This window comes from Schistocerca gregaria, chromosome X, assembly GCF_023897955.1.
Source record: "Schistocerca gregaria isolate iqSchGreg1 chromosome X, iqSchGreg1.2, whole genome shotgun sequence".
NCBI lineage: Eukaryota > Metazoa > Arthropoda > Insecta > Orthoptera > Acrididae > Schistocerca > Schistocerca gregaria.
In genome coordinates, this window is record NC_064931.1 from 346785240 (window position 1) to 346813160 (window position 27921).

At 39.7% G+C, this 27921-nt stretch overlaps 1 protein-coding gene across 4 annotated transcripts in view; it reads left to right on the forward strand.

The window, feature by feature from the left end:
* Positions 1-27921, forward strand: part of LOC126298523 (nipped-B-like protein) — a 362304-nt gene that overhangs the window by 243990 nt on the left and 90393 nt on the right. For 2 of the 4 annotated variants that reach the window (XM_049989881.1, XM_049989880.1), the window contains exons 3-9: positions 2392-2583; positions 3784-3893; positions 4200-4368; positions 4856-4971; positions 8188-9699; positions 20360-20532; positions 24117-24324. In XM_049989881.1, coding sequence (XP_049845838.1) covers positions 3830-3893; positions 4200-4368; positions 4856-4971; positions 8188-9699; positions 20360-20532; positions 24117-24324 — 2242 coding nt within the window. In that variant the 5' untranslated portion in view covers positions 2392-2583; positions 3784-3829. The remainder of the gene's footprint in view (positions 1-2391; positions 2584-3783; positions 3894-4199; positions 4369-4855; positions 4972-8187; positions 9700-20359; positions 20533-24116; positions 24325-27921) is intronic. The other 2 variants (XM_049989883.1, XM_049989882.1) reach the window with 1 other exon arrangement.

Consider the following 27921-nt stretch of genomic DNA (forward strand, 5'->3'; position numbering starts at 1 on the left):
GAAAGAAAACAGTCATAGACTGTTTGGTCTGTTGCATAAATGTAAAGGAACAACCCAGTTCTTGGCTTTTGCAGGTTGTCACTGTCTCACAAATTTTTTCAAGGCAGTATATTTCTTGGTGGTGGTGGTGGTGGTGGTGGTGGTGGTGGTGGTGTCATCATCATCTGCTGTAATGAAACTTCCACAGGCTCTGTCATAGGACGTATATATTATGTATCTAGCAACACTGCGTGCATAATCTCCTTGGATGGCAGTTAGTAGAATTTAGGATGAGTTTCAGGAAAAAGTTGGTATAATTATTCCTTCCAACCACCTCAGAATGAAATATACGTCTATAGAGACACTACGCACTCCACCATACTGCGCATGGTTGAGGGTACCCTGTGCCACTACTAACCATTTCCTTTCCTGCTCTACTCGCAAATAGAGAGGGGGAAAACAATGGTCCATATGCCTCTGTATGAGCCCTAATTTCTCAAATCTTTTCTTTGTGGTCCTTATGCACAATGTATGCTGGCAGCAGTAGAATAATATAGCAGTCAGCTTCAAATGCCAGTTCTCTAATTTTACTCAGGAGTGTTTCTTGAAAAGAATATCATATTTCCTCCAGGGATTCCCATTTGAGTTCCAAAAGCATATCTGTAACACTTACCATGTTGTTTGAACCTCCTCCTAACAAATCTAATAGCCCATCTCTGAATTGCTTTGATGTCTTCCTTCAGTCAGACCTGGTACACTCGAGCAGCACTCAAGAATAGGTTGCACTAGTGTGCTATATGCAGTCTCCTTTACAGGTGACCCATTCTTTCCTAAAATTCTACCAGTAACCCTAAGGTGACCATTCACTTTCGCTACCACACTTTTCACTTGCTAATTCCATTTCATATCGCTTTGCAACGTTACACCCAGATATTTGAACGACTTAACTGTGTCAATCAGGACACCAGTAAAACTGTAACTAAACAATACTGGTTTGTTATTCCTACTCATCCACATTAATTTACATTTCTCTGCATTTAGAGCTAGTTGCCATTCATCACACCAGATAGAAATTTTGTCTCAGTCTGGAACTATTCTTAAAGATAAGTACCTAGTTTCAGAGCTTTCTGTATGCTTACGTAACTTTTTTGTGAGTGAGTGATGGTTTGATCAACAATTTGCCGTATAACTAAAAGAAATTTATAAGAGGACTGTACAAAGCTTTAATTCTCCTACAACTGTGCAACTACTGTGGTAATTTTGCAACTTGCTGTTTCTTTTGATTAAAAAATGATGGAAGTATCCTCTGTATTGCATTATGCATAAACACTTCATGTGTTCTCCCTTTACGACACTTTCATCAGACCACACTTCAGGTTTGGCACCCTTCCCATCAGTAGATCTTCACTCTGCTATAGAACTCTTGCTGCACTCATCAGTAGAACTAAGTAACTTTGAGGAACACTTGATGTCGGGCTACACATCCAAATATTTTGGTTCCACCCCTATGGGTCCTACGACTTTTCTAATGGCTTATTTCTGTTTCTGCCTTTGGCAGTAAATTGTTAATATGAAAACAAATCAAGTTCCAACATGATTCAGAGTTCACATTAAACTAGAAGTCCCCCATAACTGATTAAGTCAGGCATAAAATAATGATGTCCAATTGGCACAGTAAAACACTGTTGTGTTCAAACTAATCTTAGGTTATTTATGGCACAAAAAAATTTGGCAGTGTTTAATGTAGTACTTCAATGGACTTGTTTACGTGGCAAACTTTTGTGGTATCAAAGAGTTTGAGACCCATATTGTGCACTGTCACAAGTGACAATTTTGTGTGGCAAGAGGAGGGACGTCTCAAGGTATTGACAGTCTGATAATACAGAAATGTGTTACCTTACTTGTGGCCACTTTCCAATGATACTGACATTAAACAGTGAATGTTATCCACTGTGGTCTTCACCAATGACTATCACGATTTATTTACACAGTAGCTTATCATCGTACATTCACCAAACATTGGCAGCCCATACAGCTCTGAGGTTTCTGACCACCAATGTATTCATGCATGAAAATAAAATCAGAATTGCAGTTTTACTTCTGATGTTGTTGGAAGTTGAATGCACTTACATCACTGCATATCTGCAAATTAAAACTATATACCTCCTGTATTCATATGTCCCCCACTAACCATTAATGGTAAGTAATGATGGTATTAAAACAGTGTACTTCCTGTATATTCTTCATTTATTCGTTTTTCAAAGATTGCTGATGTTGATGTCAGTGACACAGAGCAAAAGAACACTTGAAATACTTCTGAACAGTGTCCTCAAATCTACAGAAAATTAATATTTTGTGCCTTGTGTTGTTACTTTACATAGGTTGCCATCTAAAACAGTTGTATGTTTTCAGGTCTCTGGGGAAGATCAGATGGAGGTGGGCCATGCAGTCTGTTCTGCTTAAGTGGCCCGATGCTGTCATCCTCAGAAGGAAAGAAAGATAGAATTTTCTCTACATTCCAGACAGAGCAATGATGACTGCAATCATGAATACCAAAAAGCAGTACTCTATCTTTCAGTCAAGAGTTATTTAGAACTGGAGCAAGTTAGTTGTTTCACTTGTGTAAAACATAAATCTAGAGTAATATTAGAGGAAATTATTTACAAATTATTCCATTCATTAAGTTATCTAGCCGTACCAGTGATGTAATTTAGAAAGTCTTTCCTTTTGCATGTACTCTCAGTTTTTATAAATTTCAGCAGCATTTATCAGATTTAATATTCTTTTTGAGACATAAGAAATTCTCCATTCTCATTGTAGACAAACATGGTTTTTAAATTTTTGTGTAAGAGTTCTTCACATTCAAAACAGCAGTGCTTAATCTGATTAGAGAGCCAACTGTTGAGTTTTTCAAGCATAATTTGAATGATTACAAAGTACGTGTGATATTGATCATGACACTAGGACAAAATTAATAGAAGAAATGGAAAACTTTTAATATTATTTCCATGCATTAAGCAATAATGGCTCATAACAAGTATTTAGCCACATTTGCGAACTGAAGTATTGCATTGGCTTTTCCTGGTAACACTCCCCCGCCATCTGCCACCTCTATGGGGCCTCTCTTCTCCTGACAACTGTTCCCCCATTTCAGCATCTCTCCTGGTATCCCCCCCCCCCCCTCCTCCCTGCACCCCCATGGGGCCTCCTCATGACTGCCCCCTCCCAATCCCAGTCCTGGTAGCTGCCACAAACCCCACACTGGGGTCTGTCCTGATAGTGTCCCTGCCCCCAACACTCCCTGTAACAGCCCCCCTCCCTCACATCCCTTCTTGTGACCTCTTCTGGTAACCCCTTCCCTCTACTCTTTCAGGGGGCCTCTCCTAGTCTGTGGCCTCTTCTCACTGCTTCTGTGTGTCTTTCCTTTCAGTGAAAAACACACACACACACACACACACACACACACACACACACACACACACACACACACTCTCACACACACACACACACACACACACACACACACACAGAGCGAGCGAGAGAGAGAGAGAGAGAGAGTTGTCATCTGATCTCTTTAGGTGCTCTCTTTTCCTTGTCAGCCAGGTTATTTCTTCTGGCCTACATCTCACAGTGTTTTTGTGTTTGTCGGTCTCCTCCATCTGACTTCCTTTCTCCATTTTGCAATTCTTGATGCTCAGGGGGAGGAAGTTAATGGCTGGAGACTAAAATAATATTGCTAAAATTAAAATTTTTGCATTTTTCACTCTTTATCATGATTACAAATGATGGCATGTGGTGTTTCAGGTATAATGCCTCAACATGTGGGTGAAGTAGTACGTTCTTGTTCAAGATGAATGGTGACATACCAAGTGTCCCGATAACCACACTGGCAGGCATCGCAAGTCTCACTGACTGTTAGTATTGAACCAAGTTATCTTTATAATTTTAAATAGATGTTGTGTTACTACAGTAGGAAGGTTTGTATCAGAGAGAGAGAGAGAGAGAGAGAGAGAGAGAGAGAGAGAATGGACTCAGCATTTTATAGAGCTGAGAGTCAGTTTTTACAGTCACTTTTTTCCCTTATTGTTTGTATTGTTAAGGCATTAATTCTTTTTTGTTTTATTTACAATATTTATCTTTGATTTCCATTGTTAATTTTTTCTCACTGTTAATGAAATTTGCACAGGTACAATGTCAGCAAATTTTAAAATTTATTGCAGTGTTGCCAGAGATGCCTCTACCATCACCCCTTCCACAGACTTTGAGCAACAAATCATTGCTGTTCCATCCACGTGTGGCAGAGGAAGCGCAAATACTCCTGAGTGTTAGAGACGAGGCTTTAGTACCACAACTGATCCAGTCATTGTCTCAGACTTCATCAGATCACATGTTTGTAATCATTTCTGTACTCTTGCATGCATTTTTTGATTTATTCTAGTTATTGTGTGTGTGTGTGTGTGTGTGTGTGTGTGTGTGTGTGTGTGTGTGTGTGTGTGTGTGTGTGTGTGGTTTTTTTTCTCCTCAGACAAGCCAGTAACATTTCATTGCCAATATTGCCTGGAGTTGAAGCTATTAATTTACATTCAGCAAAAACTCCTAGTGTCACAAATTAAGTACTGTCATAATGTATATGATGTAAAAACTGATTGGAAGCATTTAATCTTCTGATGTGTATCTTACAGTTGGAAGTTGTTTCAGTATGATAGCTAATATTGATTCAACCTATTCTTGATTGACCTTGCTGTCGTAGGTTATTTTTTAAGTATAAATTAGTAAACACTTGTTGAAATCTCTGAGAGCTTAGTTTTAGGTACTTGAAATTATTTATATTAAGAATGTGCATATTTTGTCTAAAATTAATAATTTTATTGTACAGAGAGCTGAAAGACCATTATGCATGTTCAGAAACTCCACTTGACCAGCAACAAAATATTCCAGAGCTGCTGAGAGCAATTCTTCAGAGGAATCCGAATGTTTTCAAGGGACCACGTGGTTAGTATATGATGACAGTTTATCATCCCTCTTTGCCATCTCCCTACACGTGATGATAGAGAATGCACTTCTATTATCTCTGAACTAGAGCTGGCACAGTGCTTATTACATATAATCTCTGATTCTTTTCATTAACTCAAACTTGCACGCCGTCTCTAACAACCTCATGTCAACAGGATTTTGAACTGTAATCTTGACTTAATCCTTCTTTCCTTCTCCTCACAACTGGTACATCTCTCTAATCCCAGGGCTTGAGTAACCTGCCCTTTTTTTATCTCCAAAAAGGAATGTTTGGGCCTGAAAGCAAGGTGGAGTATTTTCTTCTTTAAGTATGTTGCATTAGGAATTATGCCTCTTGTAGATAAGTACTGGCCAGCCTTGCTGTCTCTCTCTAATTTTAACAGTCATTGTGGTTACTTCTGTAGACTTCCAGTTTTAAAGATTTTTTTATACTTGTAAAATAAGTTTGTTGTTTTGCCAGGCTCTGTCAGTTCATCACTATGTGAAGAAATCAAACCTTTAAAATGGAAACCTATCTTTATTAGTTAAAAATGGTGCAGAGTAGTGACAGGCAAAACATACATAGCTGAAACTTATTGGCCATCTAAAACTGTGTCCTGGACCATGATTCAAACATTGGACGTCTGCCTTTTGTGGGCAAGTGCTCTACCAACTGAGCTACCAAAGCATGACTGAAGACCTGTCCGGACAGCTATACGTCCACCAGTACCTCATCTCCTACCTTTCAGACTGAGCTGTTGGCAGAATTAAAGCTGTGAGGATGGGTTGTGAGTTGTGGTTGGGCAGCTCAGTTGGTAGAGCACTTGTGTGCAAAAGGCAAAGGTCCAGGGTTCGAGTCCTGGTCCAGCACACAGTTTTAATCTGCCAAGAAGTTTCATTTGAGGGCACATTCCACTGCAAGGTGAAATATTGATTATGTACGGCGTGATTATAATTCAACTTAAACTTTCAAACCGCTGTAGAAATAACACCATTGGTCAGAATGACATCAAACTTCAATGGAATATTATCGGAGAAGGGGGAAACGTATGGAAGAAGAAAAATAAATAGGCAAAAAATGTAGCCATTTAATAGAGGTAAACTACAAATGACAAATGAATCATACAACAATGCTTAAGGTGTACATTTGATGTTAAACAAACTGTACTACTCGGTATGCATGGGTGTATGGGTGTGATACTGCTGGTTACTTAAGCCCACCATGACAAGGTCATATTATACCGGATGGGAAAAATCGGTTTTTAATTTTCCTGATGCCAAAAACCGCATAAAAACATCACACAAAATCAAATTGGATTATTAATTTCCATGTGACTGGTGCAAAACATTTTTAGTTTGCTGTCCACCGTTTTCTGCAACAAGTTGAAATGGAGAAACAGCACATTCCACAACTGATCGAAGTGTTTCCGGGGTCATGTTCAGACTGTGTTTCGCAATGCATGCCTTGAATGCAGCTAAGGTTGCTATCAGAACAGTGAACACATCATCTTCCAGATAGCCCCACAGCCAGAACTCACACGGATTAAGATCAAGTGATTGGGATGACCACGCTGTAGGGAAATGGTGGCTGATAATTCTAGCATTTCCGAAGTGGCACTACAGCAGCTGCTTAACTGCATTTGCAATGTGTGGAGGTGTACCACCGTGCATCAAAATGATCCCATCCACTCATCCATGCTGTTGGAGAGCTGGAATGACACTGTTGTGGTAAAGACACTCGTAGCGCTTACCAGCGACAGTACAGGTAACAAAACCGGAAGCACCTGTATCTTTGAAAAAAATATAGCCTTGTGATAAATGATGTAAACCTGGACTACACAGTAACCTTTTCAGGATGAAGTGGTCGTGGTTGACTTGCATGTGGATTTTCAGTTGCCCGTATTTGACAATTCTGTGTATTGACATATACTGTAAGGTGGAAGTCGGCTTCGTCTATCCACAAAATCCTCCATGGCCAATCATTGTCCACTTCCATGTGAACAAGAAATCCTAAAGCATAGTTCTCTCTTGCTGGCAGGTCAACATGAAGCTGCTCGTACACATGGGTAATTTTGAATGGATACAAAGAAGGATGTTTTGCAGGATTTTATGCACCATGGTCATGGGTATGTCCAGTGTTTGGGCAATTCTTCATCCACTACACGTTTGCATACCTCCACCACCACTTGTCTTCTCCTGCATTGCTATGGCCACTGATTCCACTGATATCGAGTTGATTCATTTTTTCCCTCTACCAGGTTGCACACCAAAAGAACCCGTATTTTTGAATTTCCAAATCATTTTCTCGAGACCCACAGCAGTCACCGGACCAGCACCTTTTTTCAAACCCTTCAGTGTCCAGAACTTCTGCAGGGTGACATGCGCCGTCATCATTCTTGTAATACAGCTTTACAAGAAGAGCACTATCTTGTATTGAGACTGTCATGGCAGATGCGGAAGGAAGAAAAGATGTGTACCTGGCGTGTTTGTACCAATTTCAATGGGTCGTGTGCATGACAGGTGTTTCCAGTTACATATTCTGACACATACATCACCATCTATTGATTATTTTTTACACTATTTTTTTTTCTTCTGCCATACATTTTCCCCCTTTTCTGATAATATTATCTTGCCATTTGACGTCATTCTGACCAGTGGTGTTATTTCTACAGCATTTTGAAAGTTTAACTTTAATTATAATCACCCTATATAATTGACTTCCTGATATTTTTATATATGTATGGCACCCATCAGATACCTGCCAATCTTTTGAGTATATGCTTGTCTATAATCAACTATTTTGAGACTTGGTCATAAAAGGTTTTGTTACAGAGAGAGTATGAAGTGTTGGGCTTGTAGTTTACCGGCTCACCATTTGAATTCTGTTTTTGGGTTTAATATTTCTACAGCTAGCACACATTTTAGTTGAAAAACATGTTAGGCTGACAAGAGAATCGATAAGTTCCAATTGTTGGTAGTTCACTTCAGTTGTTAGTGCCATTTTTTCAAAAAAATCTGTGTAGTTGTTCTGTGGCATGTTTTACAAGTTTCGTTAAAGCAATTCACATCTGAAGCTTCTTTCAGATTACGTTTGTGTATTTTCCGTATCACCACGTATCCAAATTTTAGACCACTGTGAATTAGTTGTTCTAATTTCATATTGATCTATAACAACAAATCATTTGACATTTAAGAGAGAAACTTTTCCTCTTTCAGCTAACTCCCCAAGACAGCCTCATTGGTCAGCATACAACTCGAGCTACACTCAAGTTGGACAGCTGAATCAACTAGGCCAGGTGGGCCAAGTGGGTCAAGTTGGCCAGGTGGGCCAAGTGGGTCAAGTTGGCCAGGTGGGTCAAGTTGGTCAAGTTGGCCAGGTGAGCCAGGTAGTGCAAGTTAATCAAGGAGTCTCACTCAGTCAGGTAGGCCCAGTAGGACATGTTGGACAACTGGGCCATGTACCAACAGCTTCAGTGAGTCATGTACCAGTAGCACATGTTGTGCCTGTTGGTCATATTGGGCATGTCGGGTCAGTTGGTCAAGTAGGACCAGTGGGACAGGTAGGGTCTGTTGGTCAGGTGGGATCTGTCAGTCAGGTAGGTTCTGTGGGACAGGTAGGGTCTGTTGGATCTGTAGCACAGGTGGGAGCTGTAGGGCAGGTAGGATCTCTTGGACAAGTTGGATCTGTGAGTCAGGTTGGACCTCTGGGGCAGGTCGGGTCTTTGGGACAGGTTGGACCTGTTAGTCAGGTTGGTACAATAACCCAGATGAGCTCAGTGGGGCATATGAGTCAAGCCAGCCATTCAGGTTCTGTACAGCACGTAGGCCCAGTCGGTCATGTAGGCCAAATGGGCTCAGTGGTACAAGTGGGACATGTGGGACATATGGGACAAGTTGGGCCAATCGGTGGACAGGTTGGTCCAGTAGGTCACATGGGAACTATTGGTCCTGCGACTCATGTGGGATCGGTTGGCCAGTCGTCATCTCAACTCGGCCCTTCTGTTCAGCTCGGTCCCTCTGGAATGGGCCAAGTGAGCAGAGTGTCACCGTCCCCGTCGACATCAAACTACGGGCAGGCATCGGCGTCCCCAGCACCGTCCTATGTGACACGACATGTGGCACAGACGAATGCTGCACTTTCCGCTGCACGTCTCAATGTCCCATCAGACGGACGCCTCAATGTCCCACCTGATGGACAAACTCGTCTAATGGCACCCGCACCACCGCAGAGGCCTTCAGTCATCACCGAGCAACCCCGAGTGGTTGCTCACAATGGTGGTGATGCTTGTGCATTTTACAGTAGTGGTAGACAGCAGACTGTGGTACACAGTGGAGGTGGAAGTGAAGTGATTAATCGTGAGTGTGATGTTCGAAACATCAGAGATGATAGGAAACAGGAATTTTCTATGAATGCGAGTAGTAGTGGAGTGACCACAAGGCATATGAAGAACAGTAGTAATGCTAATGTCAGTGGAAATGTCAATGTCAATTGTGCTACAGGTGGCATTTCAAACACGGGAACAAATGTCGCTGCAAATGCAAATGTGAATACAAGTAAAAGTGGAAGTGGTAATGTCGGTATCCGTGCCATTGCGAGTACCAGCACAAGTTCAGCTGTGACCACAAGCATCGGGACTAATGCAGCACTACCTCAAGCACTTTCGAGACGGATGCCAGATAGTGCACCTATGTCAAGTATACCGAGAACGCAGTCTACAAATCTCTCAGGTAAGTCCAACAAAACACTAGAATTACATTCTCCTAGATATATTTATTTGTTTTGTGGGTAGAGGAGTAGTGTAGTACAGTAATTTATTCTTCTGAGAATAATTTTTTACAGTGATATAGGATTGGTCAATGTAATAAAAAAATAAAACCATGTATGTCATAGAAAAATCGGTATAGTATGCAGGAAATCAGCTTTGAGTGCAAATGCAGAAGTCCTGCATTTCCTCCTTGAGCAAGATTGTAATGAAGTTAATTTTCTGCTGTCTTCCTTCGATCTGGTATGAAGTGTTGCTTGTGTATGTATGTCGAGTGGATGAATGTGATGAGTGCTTTTACAATATAGGGCTGTGTCTGTTATGAATGAATAGAAGATGTGGGGTGTAACCCCATACTGACAAATAGTTGGTACTCCTTTACAGTGGGTACTACTTTAATAATAACATTAAGAACATTGCCGAACTTAAGATCATCATCTGACCGATGGTTCACCCCTGGCAGTGTCATGTGCTCTCGCTTAGTGAGACACTGTGAAGAGGTTGGAGTTAAACATAGGATATTAGCGGAAGCTTTTTTTATTATATATATATATATATATATATATATATATATATATATATATATATATATATATATATATATATATTATCAGGAACTGTTCACTAGCGCCTTTCCTACCTCCCCTTTGCCAGACAAGTAATTCCAGTTGTAATTTCTTTCACCACCAGGATTCAAACCAGCCATCTCAAAGTCGAGCCCCCACTGCATGGGGTTGTATTAGTAATTTGAGCTATGGAGGTGAGAAAGTGATATACACAGATATATACTACATTAACAAAGGAAGTGTAGCACCCAGAGGGGACTTGGGGAAACAAAACGAAACTTCACAGGTTGAGAGGGTATGTGATTTTACTTCAGCAGTTTCAAAATTGAGTCAAATTTACAAAGAATTTGGCAGTATGAGCCTACTTATCAGTATGACATTGCACTCCCTCTGACCTCGAGGCAAGTACAGATATGGTTAGGAAGGGTGTCATAAAGCTGTTGTATCCTTTCCTGAGACAAGCTGAACCACAATTGTTGTAACTGTATGAACATTGTATCTGTTCTTTCAGACATGCCTGAAAGAATAGATACCATTGGTTATCTTGCAGTTCCTGAAGAATGAAATCCAGACCATTAGCTGCTTACAGGTGTTGATAAATATCAACGGGGACAGTTGAAAATGTGTGCCTCGACCGGGCCTCAAACCGGGATCTCCTGCTTACTTGGCAGACACACTATCCAACTGAGCCATTGACGGCACAGAGGATAGTGTGACTGCAGGACTCTTCTTGGGCACGCCCACTGTGGGACCCACATTTCCAACTTACTGACCACAAACCACATTTGTAGTGCCCTTGCCCACTATACTTATTACTCGCGACATTCAATCTACAGATTCCCGTAAGAGTGTGAGCAATATGCATGCATCCACACTGAAGAAGATCATAGGCTGGTAAACCTTTACCTATATGAAGATGGTATCTGTTCTTTTGGACATGCCCGAAAGAACAGATACGCTATGTGATCAAAAGTATCTGGACACCCCAAAAATGTACTTTTTTCATATTAGGTGCATTGCGCTGCCACCTACTGCCAGGTACTCCATATCAGCAAACTCAGTAGTCATTAGACATTGTGAGAACGCAGAATGGGGTGCTCCGCAGAACTCACGGACTTCGAAAGTGGTCAGGAGATGTGTGTCCTTTCTGTCAAATGTCTGTACCCGAGATTTCTACACTCATAAACATCACTAGGTCCACTGGTTCTGGTGTGATAGTGAAGTGGAAACATGAAGGGACACGTACAGAACAAAAGTGTGCAGGTTGACCTCGTCTGTTGACTGATGGGACCGCCAACATTTGGAGTGTCGTAATGTGTAATAGGTAGACATCTATCCAGACCATTATACAGGAATTCTAAACTGTATCAGGATCCACTGCAAGTGCTATGACAGTCAGGTGGGGGTGAGAATACTTGGATTTCATAGTCGTGTGGCTATTCGTAAGCCACTTGTTACCCTGGTAAATGCCAAACAACGCCTTGCTTGGTGTAAAGAGTGTAAACATTGGACAATTGAACAGCAGAAAAATGTTGTGTGGAGTGACGAATCATGGTACAGAAGGGTGTGGTTATGGCAAATGCCTGGTGAATGTCATTTGCCAGCGTGTGTAGTGCCAACAGTAAAATTCTGAGGTGGTGGTGTTATGGTGTGGTTGTGTCTTTCATGGAGGGGGCTTGCACCCTTTGTTGTTTTGTGTGACACTATCACAGCACAGACCTACATCGATGTTTTAAGCACCTTCTTGCTTCCCAGTGTTGAAGAGCAATTCGGGGATGGCGATTGCTTCTTTCAACACGATTGAGCACCTGTTCATAACGCACAGCCTATGGCGGAGTGGTTACACCACGATAACGTCCCTGTAATGGACTGGCCTGTACAGAGTCCTGACCTGAATCCTATAGAACACCTATGGGATGTTTTGCAATGCCGAGTTCGTGCCAGGCCTCACCGACTGACGTTGATATCTCTCCTCAGTGCAGCACTCCGTGAAGAATGGGCTGCTATTATCCAAGAAACCTTCTAGCACCTAACTGAATGCATGCCTGCGGGAGTGGAAGCTGTCATCAAGGCTAAGGTTGAGTGAACACCATTGGAGTTGCAGGATTACCGATGGAGGGTGCCATGAACTTGTAATTCATTTTTGGCCAGGTGTCCAGATACTTTTGATCACATAGTGTAACCTCTTCATGTAGATAAGGCTTACTGGCCAATGATCTTCAGTGCGGATGCACTCAGATTGCTCACACTCTTACGGGAATTGGTAGATTGACTGCTGAGAGTAATGAGTATATTGGGCAGGGGCACTACAAATGTAGTGTGTGGACAGTAAGTTGGAAATGTGGGTCTCACGAGGAGTATGTCAGAGATACGTCCCTGCTGTCCCACTAACCTCTGTGTCCTTGATGGCTCAGTTGGATAGAGCATCTGCCATGTAAGCAGGAGATCCCAGTTTGAGTCTCGGTAGAGGCACACATTTTCAACTGTCCCTGTTGATATTTATCAATGCCTGTAAGCAGCTAATGATAATCATTGTAATTTCATTGTTGTGACTGGTCCTTGATATCCTCAATAGTGGCACTGGGACAGAACTGACGTCTGAGCTGGTCCTCGCATGTTCAATTGGAGACCGGTTTTGGGATCTTGCTGGCCATGATTGTATCTCAACATCACACAGACATTTCACAGGGACATATGCTGTGTGTACATGGACATTGCTCTGTTAAAAAATAGCACCATGATAATGTTGCACGAGAGATGGCACACGAGGCTGCAGGATGTCTGTGACATACCGCTGTTCAGTGAGAATCCCCTCACTCACTACCATCTGTCATGTGAAGTAGCACCTGATGGCTCCCCACACTGTAATGTCAGGAGTAACACCACTGTGCCTCTCCAAAATGTTGGAAGAATGTGTCTTCTCCCCAGGTTGTCGCCATACTCACCAATGACATTGATCTGGGGTAGTGCAGAATTGCAGTTTATTGTTGATCACAATGTGATGACCTTAGTCAGATGTCCATGCTTCCACGCCACGACATCATTCTAAATGCAGCTGTTTGTTGTTGTGTTAATGGCAGCCTATGTGTGGGATGGTAATTCCATACTTCAGCTGCTGCCAGTCTCTTACCAATAGTGCAGAATGACAGAATGTTGCAGTGAATGTATTAACTGTACTCAGATGGCACATGGAGATATGAAACAGTCACGATGTGCTTAGCACACGATATGGCAATCCTCCCATTTGGAGGTCAGACGTGGACGACTGAAACCTTGCCAAAGAGTATATCTGTCCTCCAAAACCAGACCAATGTCACAGTCTAATGGCCTGTAAATGTATATACAGTATGAGTTGACCAGCCAGCCAAATGAGACCTCATTCAAAATTTGTGTGTTGCAGATAACACTGTCTCACATGAGTGGGTGGCATCTCTGTAGTATCCTTCAGTCATCACTCAGCATCTGATGCTGATCATGCCCCTTATATCCCCTACCAGGTGGGGTAACAGCACTAAACGCTAACAACATTAATGCACTCTGAAGGCTGTTCTACGGGTTAGAGAGAGTTGCAACTCTTAATTGTTTACACACCCGCCAACAGTGTGATTTACTATTTTTGTCAGACTGTATATAAATACAGACATATGTGTTTATCAAAAACAGGACAGTTAGTCAACTGTGGTCTTGCTGGAGAAACCACTGTGATATATGTGTGAAATGAATGCTAAGGATGACCAATGGAGCCAAAATTACCACATAGGACATTGTAGCCAGTATGGCAATTTGTGACCACTGGAACCTCATGGAATTGTCAGGTCAACTCTTTGCCAAATGTTTTAAACTAATGTGATAGAAAAAGTGTATCGTTCTATGATACCAGGAAGTACACCAGAAACAGTTCACCTTACAAGTGACATTCTAATCTTGGGAAAACAAACAAATTTTCCAGGGGTCATGATTTAACTGGTGTTCACATCATGGTTTTTCTAGTTTCTATAAGAAATTAGCTGTTCATTGGACCCAGTATTTGATTTTTGACATATCTACTAATTCAGAAGTAAACTTTAAAGTATTTATCTCACCTAAACCCATAAGGAGAATCACAGTGGTCTGGAGCACTTAATGACAGTATTTTAAACTTAATTTCAGTTGTTTTAGGTTAATTGAAATGTAATTTTTTTCAGAGTAGTACTGCATTATTACTTGATTCTAGCTGTTTACCTGTGTACTTCCATGTTGTGCTATGTAAAGGAGCAGAGTTGACTCTCAGTACATCCCCTGTACATGTTGTGGAGGAGGAAGGAGATTAAAGTTGACTTCCTCCACTGCAAAATACATATCTCTGAAATGGATAAAATGAGGTCTGGACATTATAAGGGTGGCATGAACTGCTAGAGATTTTAATGTTAAAAATTCCCTGATTGTAGTTATAACTTATTTTTATAATGGATACATGTTTTAGCAGTATTTACTACCTCCCACTGAAAATTTTACGTTAACCCTGGAGATATTTGGCTGTAGGTACATGTGTTTTCAGATACTAGAAAATGTGTTTTAATATCTTACTAAAGTATTCTCACTTCCACATCACCTTGTACACAGTGATTTGCATTGATCAGTCAGAATAAATATTATGGCCACTGCTCTACCTTTGGGATTGGCATGCTTAAGTCACTGTGGAGAGATCTCGGTAATTGTTGCCAAAAATCTAGATACATCATATACAGAGGTCTTGAAAAGATACTCTGTTAATTGACTTTCACAAAGAACTAATTCTGCTGTCTTTTATGTATGAGGACCAAACACCCATCACAAGAAGACCATGGAATGGTTCCATTCAAAAGTAATCACCACATACATTGAGACACACATCCCACTGGGAGACAAGATGATAAATTTCTCTTTTCTTGAACATGATTGACCACTGACACATCCACAACCTCACCCCCTATTGCCCTTCCTTATCCAACTGAAACCAACGTCCACACATGTCTTTCTTCAGGTCATCAAACATGTGTAAGGAGGGTGTTGCAGTGTTTCCCAACCAAACTGCTGCAGTGTACCCTTTATCCAGTTGGCAGTGAGAGGCAGATGTCATCATGCGACAGTATGATTCTGTCCAACAGCCAAAGAGCAAACTGCAAAGCCAACAGTGAAGACATCCCACATCTCCCTCACCAAAGAAATTCTAAACTGTTAACACAAGTTCTGGTAAGGTCATGGTGACCACCTCCTTTTGACTGCAGGTCTCCCTGCTAATAGAGTTCCTTGAGCATGGAAGTGCAACAATATTCTGTGCCATGTAACATGCCATTGAGTCATAACACCCAAGAATACTGTCAGACAGATTCATCCTTTTACACGAAGACACCTGCTGCCACACTGACAATTGGACAAAGGCTATGCTTCAGCGATTTGGTTTGGTAAACTGCAACATCTTCCCTACAGCCAAGATCCTTCACCATATTATTTCACATCTTTGATGACCTGAAGAAAGACATACAAGAAATACATGTATTTTACGAAGAGTACTCTATGGCATTGGCTCCTTACCTACTTGTATTTATTGTGAATCTCTTGCCCAGCACAAATCCCAAGCTACTAGAAAAAGGTGCAGGTGACTCCAGTGTATAAGAAGGGTAAAAGAACGGATCTGCAAAATTACAGACCAATATAATTCTGTTTGCTGTACAATTTTTGAACGTGTTCTCAAATAAATATACATTCTTGAGACTGAGAAGCTTATGACCATGAATCAGCGTGGTTTTATAAAGCATCGCTCATGTGAAACTCTTTCACTTTTCTCGCATGATATACTGCAAACTATGAACGAATGGCAACAGGTAGATTCCATATTTCTAGATTTCTGGAAAGCATTTGACATAGTGACCCACTGAAGAATGTTAATGAAGGTATGAGCATATGGAATAAGTTCACAGATATGTGATTGTCTAGAAGACTTTTTAAATAATAGAACCCAGTATGATTTCCTTGGCGAGTGTTCATCAGAGACAAGGATATTGTCAGGAGTGCCCCAGGGACGTATGATAGGACCGCTGTTGTTCTCTGTATACATAAATAATTTGGCAGACAGGGTGTCAGGAACATGTGGTCATTTGCTGCTGATTCCATGGTGTATGGTAAGGTGTTGAAGTTGAGTGACTCTAGGTAGAGCAAGATGACTTAAATATGCAGTTGGTGTGCTTGTCCTAAATGTGGAAAAAAGTAAGTTAATGCAGATGAGTAGAAAGATCAAACCTTTACTGTCCGGTTACAGTATTACAAGTGTCCTGCCTGACACAGCCAAGTCATTTACATATCTGCGCATAACATTGCAAAGCGATATGAGAGGGAATAAGCACGTGAGAACTGTGTTGGGGAAGGTGAACAGTTGACTTCAGTTTGTTGGGAGAATTTTGGAAAGAATCCTTTACCTGTAAAGGCGACAGCATACAGGGCACTGGTAAGACCTATTCTTGAGTACAAGGCTGGACTGAAGGAAGACATTGAAGCCATTGAAGCCATTGAGAATCGGGCTGCTAGATTTGTTACCAGTGGGTTCAAACAACGTATAAGTGTTACAGAAATGCTTCGGGAACTCAAATAGGAATTCCTGGAGGAAAGGTGGTGATCTTTTTGAGAAATATTATTGAGAAAATGTAGAAAACAAGCATTTGAATCTGACTGCTGAACGATTCTGCTGCCACCAACATACATTGCGCATAAGGAACATGGAGGTAAGATACAAGAAATAAGGCCTCATATGGAGGCATATAGATAGTCGTTTTTCCCTAGATCTGTTTGCAAGTGGAACAGGAAAAGAAATGAATAGTAATGGTACAGAATGCCCTCTACCTCGCACCATGCGGTGGACTGCGGAGTATCGATGTAGAGGTAGCTGTAAGTTTCAATCTGACAAGGAAGTGCAAGAGTGGGTGCCACTAATCACATTCTATGAAACAGGAATTGATAATCTCTTCTTCCAATGGGATAAATGTCATAGCATGAGTGGTGATAACTTTTTAATAGAACCATTCCATGGACCTATTATGATGGGTGTTTGGTTTTCATTTGACTCCTCTTGTACAAAAAGCATTACAAATTATACTGAAGCATCTAGGGAATGATCTAGCTTTGGATTCTCATCTGTGATTTGAGACTGTGGAGGTACAAGGCTTATACATTCTCTGAAACAGAGTAGATGGCAGTTTACGCACAGAAGAAAGTAGTTTTACGTACTGCAGGTAACCAAAATGTTCCGTAGCAAGCGGTTTGCAACATAGTTGCAGAAGGTCTTATGATCTGAGCACCTCTATACTGATAATATGTTAAATTCTATCCTCCCTTCTTAATTGTGTTTGGTAAAATATTTTATTTATGGCAGTAAAGGTTATTGCACATTTTGAAATGTGTGTACAAATAGCTTCATCTAAATAAATGCGTCATGGAGTTCTTGCCACAACAGTCTCAAGATTTTGATTGCTTCATCCATTGTCATTGTCGGGAAATACTTCAGTAGTATGTTAGTTACTTAAGTTGGCCAAATTATGTTATGGAGTGTCCATACGCTACCAGAGGTAAATAAAGAATTCTGGTAGTGATGCTGGTTGTCTTAGTTACCCGACATTGTCAATTTAGAGACAGCGATCTTTTATTGCAATGATTGTTGATTTCTCTTTTTGGTAAAATCTTTCTTAGCAAAGAGCACATATCAGCAGCTTAGAAAGACAACCACACATCTCAAAAATAAAACAAAAATATTTTTATTTCATTATTAGGTAGAAAACCGCATACCTCAGGTATTAGTAAGCCAACAATTTGCACTCCAGTGAGGATAAAAAGAAAACAGATATATTGACAGTATTATTAAAAGGATAGATTCATACTCACTGTATAGTGGAGATGTTGAGTCTCAAGACAGGCACAAAAAGTCTGCTAAACAAGTAAACTTTTGGCCTGTGTGTGTGTGTGTGTGTGTGTGTGTGTGTGTGTGTGTGTGTGTGTGTGTGTGCCTTCATTTCAGGAGGAGGCCTTTTGACTGAAGCTTATTTGTTTAATAGTCTTTTGGTTGTGCCTGTCTGCGACTCAACATCTCCACTATATGGTGAGTGGCAATCTGTCCTTTTCACAATATTGTTAGTATTCCATCCTAGATTTTCCATTGTTTGAAACTACATATACTTTTAGGCAACCATACTAAGTGAGAAAATCATATATAACTTTTCTGGGGTATTGGTTTTTATTATAAACTGACAATATGAGAAAATACATAACTAGGTTCCACCATTTCTGGTTGTCTTCAGATCTGAAAGAATTGGAAATGGAGGGTTACAAGACACAAACTACATTCAACATTAATGGTATTTGGTTCAATACATAAGTTGTTCTACAATATAATGTAAAAAATGCAGATGATGAATACATACACACATAATCTTTACATGTTTACATGTTCTCTAATGCCCACTTAGGTTTACTATTTTTATATATATATATATATATATTGGCATAGGTTTTGTCTTACCTGATAACTGTGTAAGGCAGAGCTTCACATTATGTAAATTTTTACTGTTGTAGGGGCATACTATGTTGGTCTTTCTTGTTTCAGATTTCACACGTTAGCTGCATCATGGCAATTGTCACTACCTATTTTTGTTTATCATTTTATGTCTGTGACATAGCTTCTTCATGACGATCACATATAGCGGTCGTCTTTATGACTTTAAGCCGATCCTTGCTAAAGTGATTTCGTTGTTCTGTACACATGTAAAATCTGTGTAGAACATATCTGTATAAATTATTACACTGTTAGGCCTTCTGAACTAATAAAAACGTTCTACAACAGTGTGGCATCTACAAGAAACTCTATATTTAGAGCTTCAAGGTGTAACTATATGTCCCCTATTATATTACTCAAAATTTTGTGTACTGTGCTGCCACCATCTGGCACTTTCTTTATCTATGTTCCTGGCCATTTAGCATTTGTCAGTCTGTTTATGATCATCTCACAGAAGCTTTGTCGCTGTCACCAGAGAGCATGGCTATTTTCTGTGTTACTTTGAATGCATAAGAACAGTTCTTGTCTATACTTAAACAAGCAGAAGTTCAAAGGTATGCATATAATCTAATGTTTTTCATGTATCTTTTCTGATATTATCTTGTTATTTATGGCCTATTTACATTTACATTATGAAGCTTGTGTTGAATTTTATGTCATTTTATGACAGCTGATGTATATACTTCACGGTTGACATTCCCTTGCATAGTTAACAGCCATTTGACAATGTGTCCACTTAACTTGCACAGCTTTTTATATTCTGGTATGCACTATTCCATAATTTTGTTAAAATCTATTGTAAATACCATTAATATTAATATTGTATGTATTTCCTATCTTGTAACCCTGCATTTCAGTAGCTTTCAAATCTGTATGAGCAGAAACCGAATAAAATAGTTATGTATCTTCCTATATGTGGTCTGGGCTAATAAAGATTTTACAAAAAATGAACATTCACTGATGCTGCTTTTGTTAGTGGTGGATGACGCACATGTTTCTCTGTTGCCTTTCTTCATCAGGCACCTGTTTCCATGCACAGATAAGACATGAAAATGGGCACTCAGTGCTGAAAGGCAACAGAGTCATAAGTGACTCACCTTCCATCTAACGAATTCAGCATTGCTACCACTTTTCTTCCTCCACAGACATTGATGCAATCTCTGGTAGATAGGAGATAGCATATGGACTTCTATAACTCTATAACTCTGTGATGTCTTCAGGAAGTTGTCAAAAGTGCCCCCACCTCTCTCTCTCTCTCTCTCTCTCTCTCTCTCTCTCTCTCTCTCTCTCTCTCTCTCTGTGTGTGTGTGTGTGTGTGTGTGTGTGTGTGTGTGTGTGTGTGTGTGTGTGTGTGTGTGTGCGTGTGTGGGAGAAAGAGAGAGAGACCGACCTTGTTTAAATTTCAGCTATTTATTCACTGTGTTTGGTGTGGAACTAATTTATTCTGTGTGATGTTTTTGATGGATAAATGGCACTAGGTTATGCTTACTCAAATATTACAGGTTCTTCTCCTGCACAAGCAAGTGTAGCTCCCCCTGCCCCTGAAAAAGATGAATCAAGATTACTTGGAGCGAAGGACAAGAAGGTGAACACACTTGCTCCTGCTCCTGCACCTGCTTCTGCCCCGTCAGATACCAGACTGCCCGTAGTGCGACTAAATAGGCTCTCAGAAGAGGTAATTTGAAATATTTCATTTTTTACCCCAAAAAATGTGTAGTCTTATGTGAATATATATAAAAGTGTGTAAGTGTGTGTGTGTGTGTGTGTGTGTGTGTGTGTGTGTGTTTTCAGTACAAGGCACATCTTTTGTTTGAAAATGTTTAAGAACCGTTTGATTTAATAAAATGCCACAGCACTGATGTATTTAAGTGACTTGTATAAAATATATCTACTATTTCTACCTAAGTAAACTTGATATTTTGGACCATAGTTTTGGCTACATGTAACAAAAAAATTTTTGAAGTTGTTCCTGGATATATTCAGAGTATTTTGGCATAAGGGACCTCTGATCTCCAGTGGCTTGTTACAAAGTAATTGAACACTGCTAGAAAAAAATTAGGGCACCTGGAAAAATGATGTTGATTTCGATCTGATGATGACATATGCCACTTGGGGATAGTAGATATGCTAATAATTGTTTTATCATCATCCACCAACAGATAGCACAGTCGATAGCTACCTTTTAATAGGGAATGTTCACAGCCAGCAAGCTTAGCAAGCTCAGTGTGTGGTGCAGGTGTGAAGCAAGCAGGCAACCATGCCACAGAGACACACTTGTGCTTCCTACAGCCTAATGTGCAAGTCTGGAAGAGGTCAAATTTTGGCCTACAACTACCACAGCACAGATAAGAGGGCTTATGAGCCCAGACGAGTCAACACAGACTGTTATGAACCAGGTATTGGCGTTTGGACTGCGGACACACACACCTCTAGCCTGTCTTCCACTTCTGCCACAACATCAATGTGCATGGCTTGATTGGTACCATTGGAGGATCACTTGGAAGATGGAATGGCTGGCCATGGTCTTTGGTGATGAAAGTTGATTCTGCCTGCATGCAAGTGATACTCATTTGTGCGTACACAGTTGACCTGTTGAATTCTGTCTTGTGGAGTGTGATTGTCCAATGCACGCTGGCCCCAACCCAGGCCTTCTGGTCTGGGGTGCAATAAGCTATGACTCTTTCACGTTTGGTGTTTCTGGAGGGGACGCTAACCAGTTGTCGGTATGGAGTATGCTGTTAGACCCAATCTTTTGCCGTTCTTGCAACAGGAATGTGATGTGTGCCAACAGGTTAATGCTCCCCAGACACTCCCTGTGAAACTCAACTTACTTTGCAAGACGTGTAGCAGCTTCTCCGGCTAGAAAAATATCCAGACTTGCCTCCAGTCGAGCACATGTGGGATATGATAGGACAAGAAGTCACTTGTGTGACTCGTCAGCATACGACTCTTCCAGAACAACAGGAACAGGTTAAGCAGGCATGGCATAACAAATCCCAGGACAATATTCACCATCTGTATGATTGACTGGATGCTAGAGTCAGCACCTGCATTGCCGTGTGTGGAGGCTACACCATAGATGTTTCAGCATGGGTTGATACTTAGTACCTTGGAACCGCTTGTGCCACTGATCTGTAAATGTAATGATTTTCATGTAGTCCAGAGACGTTGTTGCTATAATAAATCTTGAATGAACTGGAAACCTCTATAAGTGTGGACTAATTTTATTTTTTTGCAGCAGTGTATTTTGTTTGCATTCTTGCTCATTTGTTTCTGTATCTGTATGGCATCGAAAATACCTACACAAAATTTGTTCATTCATTTGCAGTTCTTGATGCTGATAGTAGTAATTTCCAATTTCCTCCTCACCCTCAGGCTTGCATTCAATAGTCCTCAGTTGTGTTTACGGTCTGTTTCACCAACTATGTTTGTTGCATGTCAACAGTAATACGCAGCAACATGGCTAAGTTTACTGGTGAAAAGTTGGCTGATGTGCACCTTGTGTATGGTTTCACAGAAAGCAATCAAAGAGCAGCATTATGGCATGATGACACTGTACCGAATTATTCCCACAGTGATGGCAAACACAGCACAGTACTGAATCTATACGTAGGGGCCAATTAGAAGCTGTATCCTTTCATGTTAGAATGGAAGATATTGACTGTGTTATATCATTGTTGTAAAGGTATTTTCATGGAAACAAAATTTAACTGAAGTTAAAAACTGAACAAATCATAGTCACAGTGTTACTATATAATGAGCCACCAGAGACTGCAAGTCCCATGTACCAATATCTATGGACACCGTCCAAAATTTGGTCGGTGGAGCTTGGATTCTTTGTGTATTATGTTAATAGTTGTTAAGATATGCCACCTAGCACAAGTATGTTCGCTCGACGCATGCCTTGTGGGATGTTTATAGGCAAGTGTTCGAGAACCTATTGTAGTTGCAGAAAGTGTTGTACACTTTATGGAGTCTGCCAATTTTGTTGTTGACGAGTTGCTTCCCCTCCCCCGCTGCACCTCCCCCTTCCCCCCCCTCTCTCCCCCCCTTTTTTTCTGATAATGTCTGCATTGCATGTGATGCTTCATTTAAAGCTCAGAACTACAGTATATCAATTGAAGGAACACAAATGAATTCCCATCACTCATGGGTTCCAGATTCACTAGATATAAAACCTTACAAAATTGGTCTGGCCTGTAATTCATCTTTAGCTCAGAAATAAAAAAAACCACCACTTCTTAACCTACAGAACTGGACAGATTTTGTGAAATGCCATAATTGACAACAGGGAGACAACTAGAGACAGAGCACTAAATTAATTGTAATGGGCTGTAGTAATAAACTGTTGGTAGTATGTTTCAGGAGCAATGCCCACATTCACATAAATGATTTGGGACTCGCAAAGAATTTCTTTGCTTGTATGTGGATATCTGGCACCTTCTACTTCTGTCATTTGTCAGTGACTTTCAGACTATATGCCATGACAAATTGCAATGTTTTTGTGTGTCAATTTTGGCCCAACATACTATTAGCTAAATATTAACAATGGTGTGGCTGATAGGTGTAATTTTAAATCTCAGTGGTTATCATTGAGGTATCTTCAAAGTTACAGAAATTTGAAGTGTGTGAAGGTTTAGTTCATTTTTTGTGAAATGACATAACATCATATTTACAGGGAATGATTTACCCATTTGATAAGAGGCTGAGATCTAAAATGCGAAGACTAACACAACAGGCATGAAATATTGGATTTCTCTTTGGTTATTAAGTATCATCTGTAGCACAATTGATGAAATTATTGCAGAAGCAACACCCATTAATGGCACTGAAACTTAACGGAAATTGTGGTACAAACATAACGATCATAAATAAACAACATATTTTCAAAGTTGTATTTAGTGAAATGAAAAGTAGTTCAGAACTTTCTGTGTAGGTATGAATATGACGAGAGAGTCATTTGTAGAATATAAACAATTGAAGGAGTAAAGGTAACAACTAACCAAATGGTTAAAGTGCTGAGACTCTAATAGGCCACTAAATGAGACTGAGAATGTGGCTAGCTTTTGGAAGAAAAGCTGCCAAAGATCTCGGCTTTGTTGACATGCCTAGGAATGTCTCGGCTGCTCAACTACGCTATGAATTGCTACCTTAACTCCTTAAATTATTTATATATGTACAAGCTTCTTTTATGCAGCATAAAGAGACAGTTGTTGATGTTTATTGTAAACAATTACTATTATATTTTTATCATTGCAGGACCAAGCTCTTATGCAAAGAAGCTTGAGAGCATTTGCAGAGAAGTCACCAACACTTGCAAAGAAATTAGGAGTCACTCCGAACAACAGACTTCGACAAAGAAACGTACAGCATATAGAGTCTGGATCGGAAAGTGACGACGAGCCAAAAAATAAATCAAAATATTTCAAAGCAAGAGAGAAGGAAAGAGAAATACAGAGGAGGAAAGGTGAGAAACAAAATTTTCTACAAATGGTGTAGAGAAAAAATATTTTCAGTTATCAAAGAGACATTTATTTTTCAAATAATATTCTGTATTGAAATATCACTGATTAGTATTATCTTGTTATTGGTAGCTATTATAATTTTCTTTTGTACACAGCACTAAAGTGGTATTGTGGTAAGTTTTACAGTGAAATGTTAAGATATTTAGAGGATTGCAGTACTCGGGTTTGATCTACCTAGTGGCAGTTGGAAAATGTTTTCTCTGTGATACAGAATGAATGTTTCACACAATTCTTGCCTTATTATGTTTGTCGATCGAGAGCTTTTGATGACTTACACTGTTATCACTGTCAGGAGATAAGATTTTAGTAGCCTGTTAGATACTTCAGTTTGGCAAATTAAGTTGTGGAGACATCACAAAGTCAAAGAACTTTCATATGCTACCAGAGGTTATGTTGATGTCTGTGGCTAAAGGACATTGGTAGAAATGCTAATTTCATTAGATGATGGAAGATGCAGTTGATTTCTCTGTTGCCTTAAAACATGAAGCACCCATTTACATGCACAACTAAGGGGTACCCACTGTCTGGGTTAAAGTTGTTGTTACACATTCCGATTTCTGTGTAGTAGATATGTGGCATAATATTTTTGTTTTATCAAATATGTTTGTTCATGAGAATGTGCTCACCAACATCAGATTTGTCTAAATCGCAGTATTTAATATGGTGTTGGTGTTCTGTGGGATGTTCTAAAATTGTTCTTATTGTGTGATCATGGCAACTGCTACCCCATTCACAAGGTATTTTACAAATTCCAGAAACACAGACTTTGAGGTTGTCATTTTGTGGGTGCAGTATGTATTTAATTTTCTTATGTGGTGAGAAAATGGGTTGAATACAGTGTCTGGCTAGGCCTCTGTCTAAAATTGTAGAGTTTTGACATGTGTTGAAGCAAAATCTATTGCAGTACCACTTCAATAGTGACCTCAAGGATGAAAACTCAATTGTGTAATAAATAATCTTTCAGTATACAGTGAATATGACATCCTTTAAAAACTTCTACATGACAATGAATAAAAACTGTGACAAGTTGACCATAATTTCATCTTGATTGAGTCTAATTTGTTTAATTAGATTCACAAACATTTGAGAGTTTTTAATGTGATGTTCATAGCAACTGACAATTGGTTTAAGTAACTTGGTTAGCTATTTCACTATGTTCACTATACTTTTGTTACCTGGCTACATGGAAATGAAGCTAATAGCCTTTTTTATTGATCATATGGATAGCTTGCCACCTACTATAAAGTTCACTGCAGAGATTGATGGAGAAAGCAAATTACCATTTTTAGACAGTCTACCAAAAGATCAGATGGGCAGCTAAGGCACTGTGTTTACCAAAAGCCAACACATGCTGGCCTATATCTCATACACAAAGCTTCCATCATGCAGCCCATAATAAATCTGTATAAATATGCTGATACACAGGGCTAAAACTGGCTCTGCCAAGAAACACACAGGTTTTGAGATCAGATACCTAAGAAAAATATTGCAGTAAAGCACCTATAGTGACTGGGATCTTGAGTTAGCCATCTCCAAGAAACAAAAACACAGAGCTACTTAATTATCAGATGATCAGTCCATGGTATTCCTTCCTTTCTTCAGAATTATGACAAATAAATAAAATAGTCAGATTCCTGTACAGACATTCCCTGAATTTCCAAGAAAATCGGAGAGATACTGCACTCAGCAAAAGACGTCATTGATCTCTCTCTTTCCCTGAAATTTATAAAATACCTTGTGAATGTGGTAACAGTTAAATTGGTCAGACAATAAGAAATAATTCAGAATGCCCTCCAGAGCCAGCTTAAATACCAAAATTTCGAAAATATTATCCCATGTGTCTGCTTACTGAGATTCTGTCATCAAATAAGCCACTGAAATCAGAATGTTAACTACTACTTCAACCTGGACAGTTACTGCACCCTTAGTGGCACATGATACCGGTTTCATGATGCTGAAAGGCAACACAGGAACCAATTAAAATTAAATCTTCCATCTCTGGTAGCATATGGGAGTTTAAAGTCTTTGTGATATCTCCATGACATAATTCAGCCAACTAAAGTACCTAGTGGCCTTATGTAATCAAATCTGATGACGACGATGATGATGGAGGAACAACTTGTTGAAAGCTGTGAAAAACTATGATCTCAAGTGTCAGCTGTGTCGCATTTGTAATCCTTGACAGTATACTACACAATCACACTAAAACAACATGAGACATTACATTTATGCAAAGGGGAACATTGTACTTGTATGGGTGTTCTACTAAATGCCATTTTTTGCACACAATGTACTTGAAGTGAAACTAGGAGTGGCACTTACAGATGTTTCTTTGATGTCATCATGATTAATTTTTTTAACTGTTCTATACAGTTATGTCTTCTGTGCAGTGAATGACAAGTCCAGTGCAAAGATATTAGTTTTCCCAAAGCTTCCTCAAGCAAACATTATTCATTCTTAATGTCACATTTTGTGGAGCTTTTGAATAATTTAGCTATAACCACAGCATTTTGATCCCATTGTATCTGCACTTCGGATTGGTAGACAGACCACACACACACACACACACACACACACACACACACACACACACACACACACACACACACACACACACACACACGACTCAACTCTTGCCATTGAAGTTCTGTGGAAACTGTCACTATCACACTGATTTAGATTGATTAGCTTTTTGTAGTTTCTCCTTTTTACACTGGATGATTGCCTAAAAAATTGTCCCACTTCAAAAGTGGAAAATCCTTAATCCTTTGATTTGCATCAACTATTTGATGAGAATTTCTTCCCTACTACTGGTATAATTCCATTCCATTTCATAGCTGGAAAATACACGGATAGTTTGGCTTTTAAGTTTTCAGCACTATATATTTTTTTTATAAACATGTATTTTCATATTAACGTGGTGATATAACATTATGCTCACTAGAAAGCTAGAATGTGTCTGATAGATTTATAGCAGGTTTTTGAAAGTGCCAAAACATTTCTGATGCAGAGACACTTTATTACCAGTCCCTCTGTTTCTCTTCCTTCGGCCTGTGACACCCCTTACTTTAATGACAAGAACAGAGGCACTAAGAACCTCATTCAAACTTAGTTCTTACACTTTAGTAGAAAATAAATGGATTCAAAGTGCTATGCTGCTGTTCCATTAAGTGCCAACACCTTTGCTGTGGGTAATGATACGGTTCTATCTTTACAGTACCTACCTTTCATGAAATGGAAAAAATGCTGTTAATATTGTTTTAACTTGGTTTTCCTTTTATTGTGAGTGAATCTCCAGAGAGAAATTTAGTTGGCTCTGCTTCACATTGATGTTTCTGAAAGGTTATAATAAAAATAAATGGAACAGTGTACTATTACTACTTACAACAAAGCCTTCCAAACAGTTTGTAATGAATAACTGCTAACACATCACATCCCCTTATGAATTAGGAGTAACTAAACTCTCCACTGATTATACTTTAAAAAACTCTGCTATATGTATTTACCCAAATTGTTGCTGTTTGTACATGATGACCATA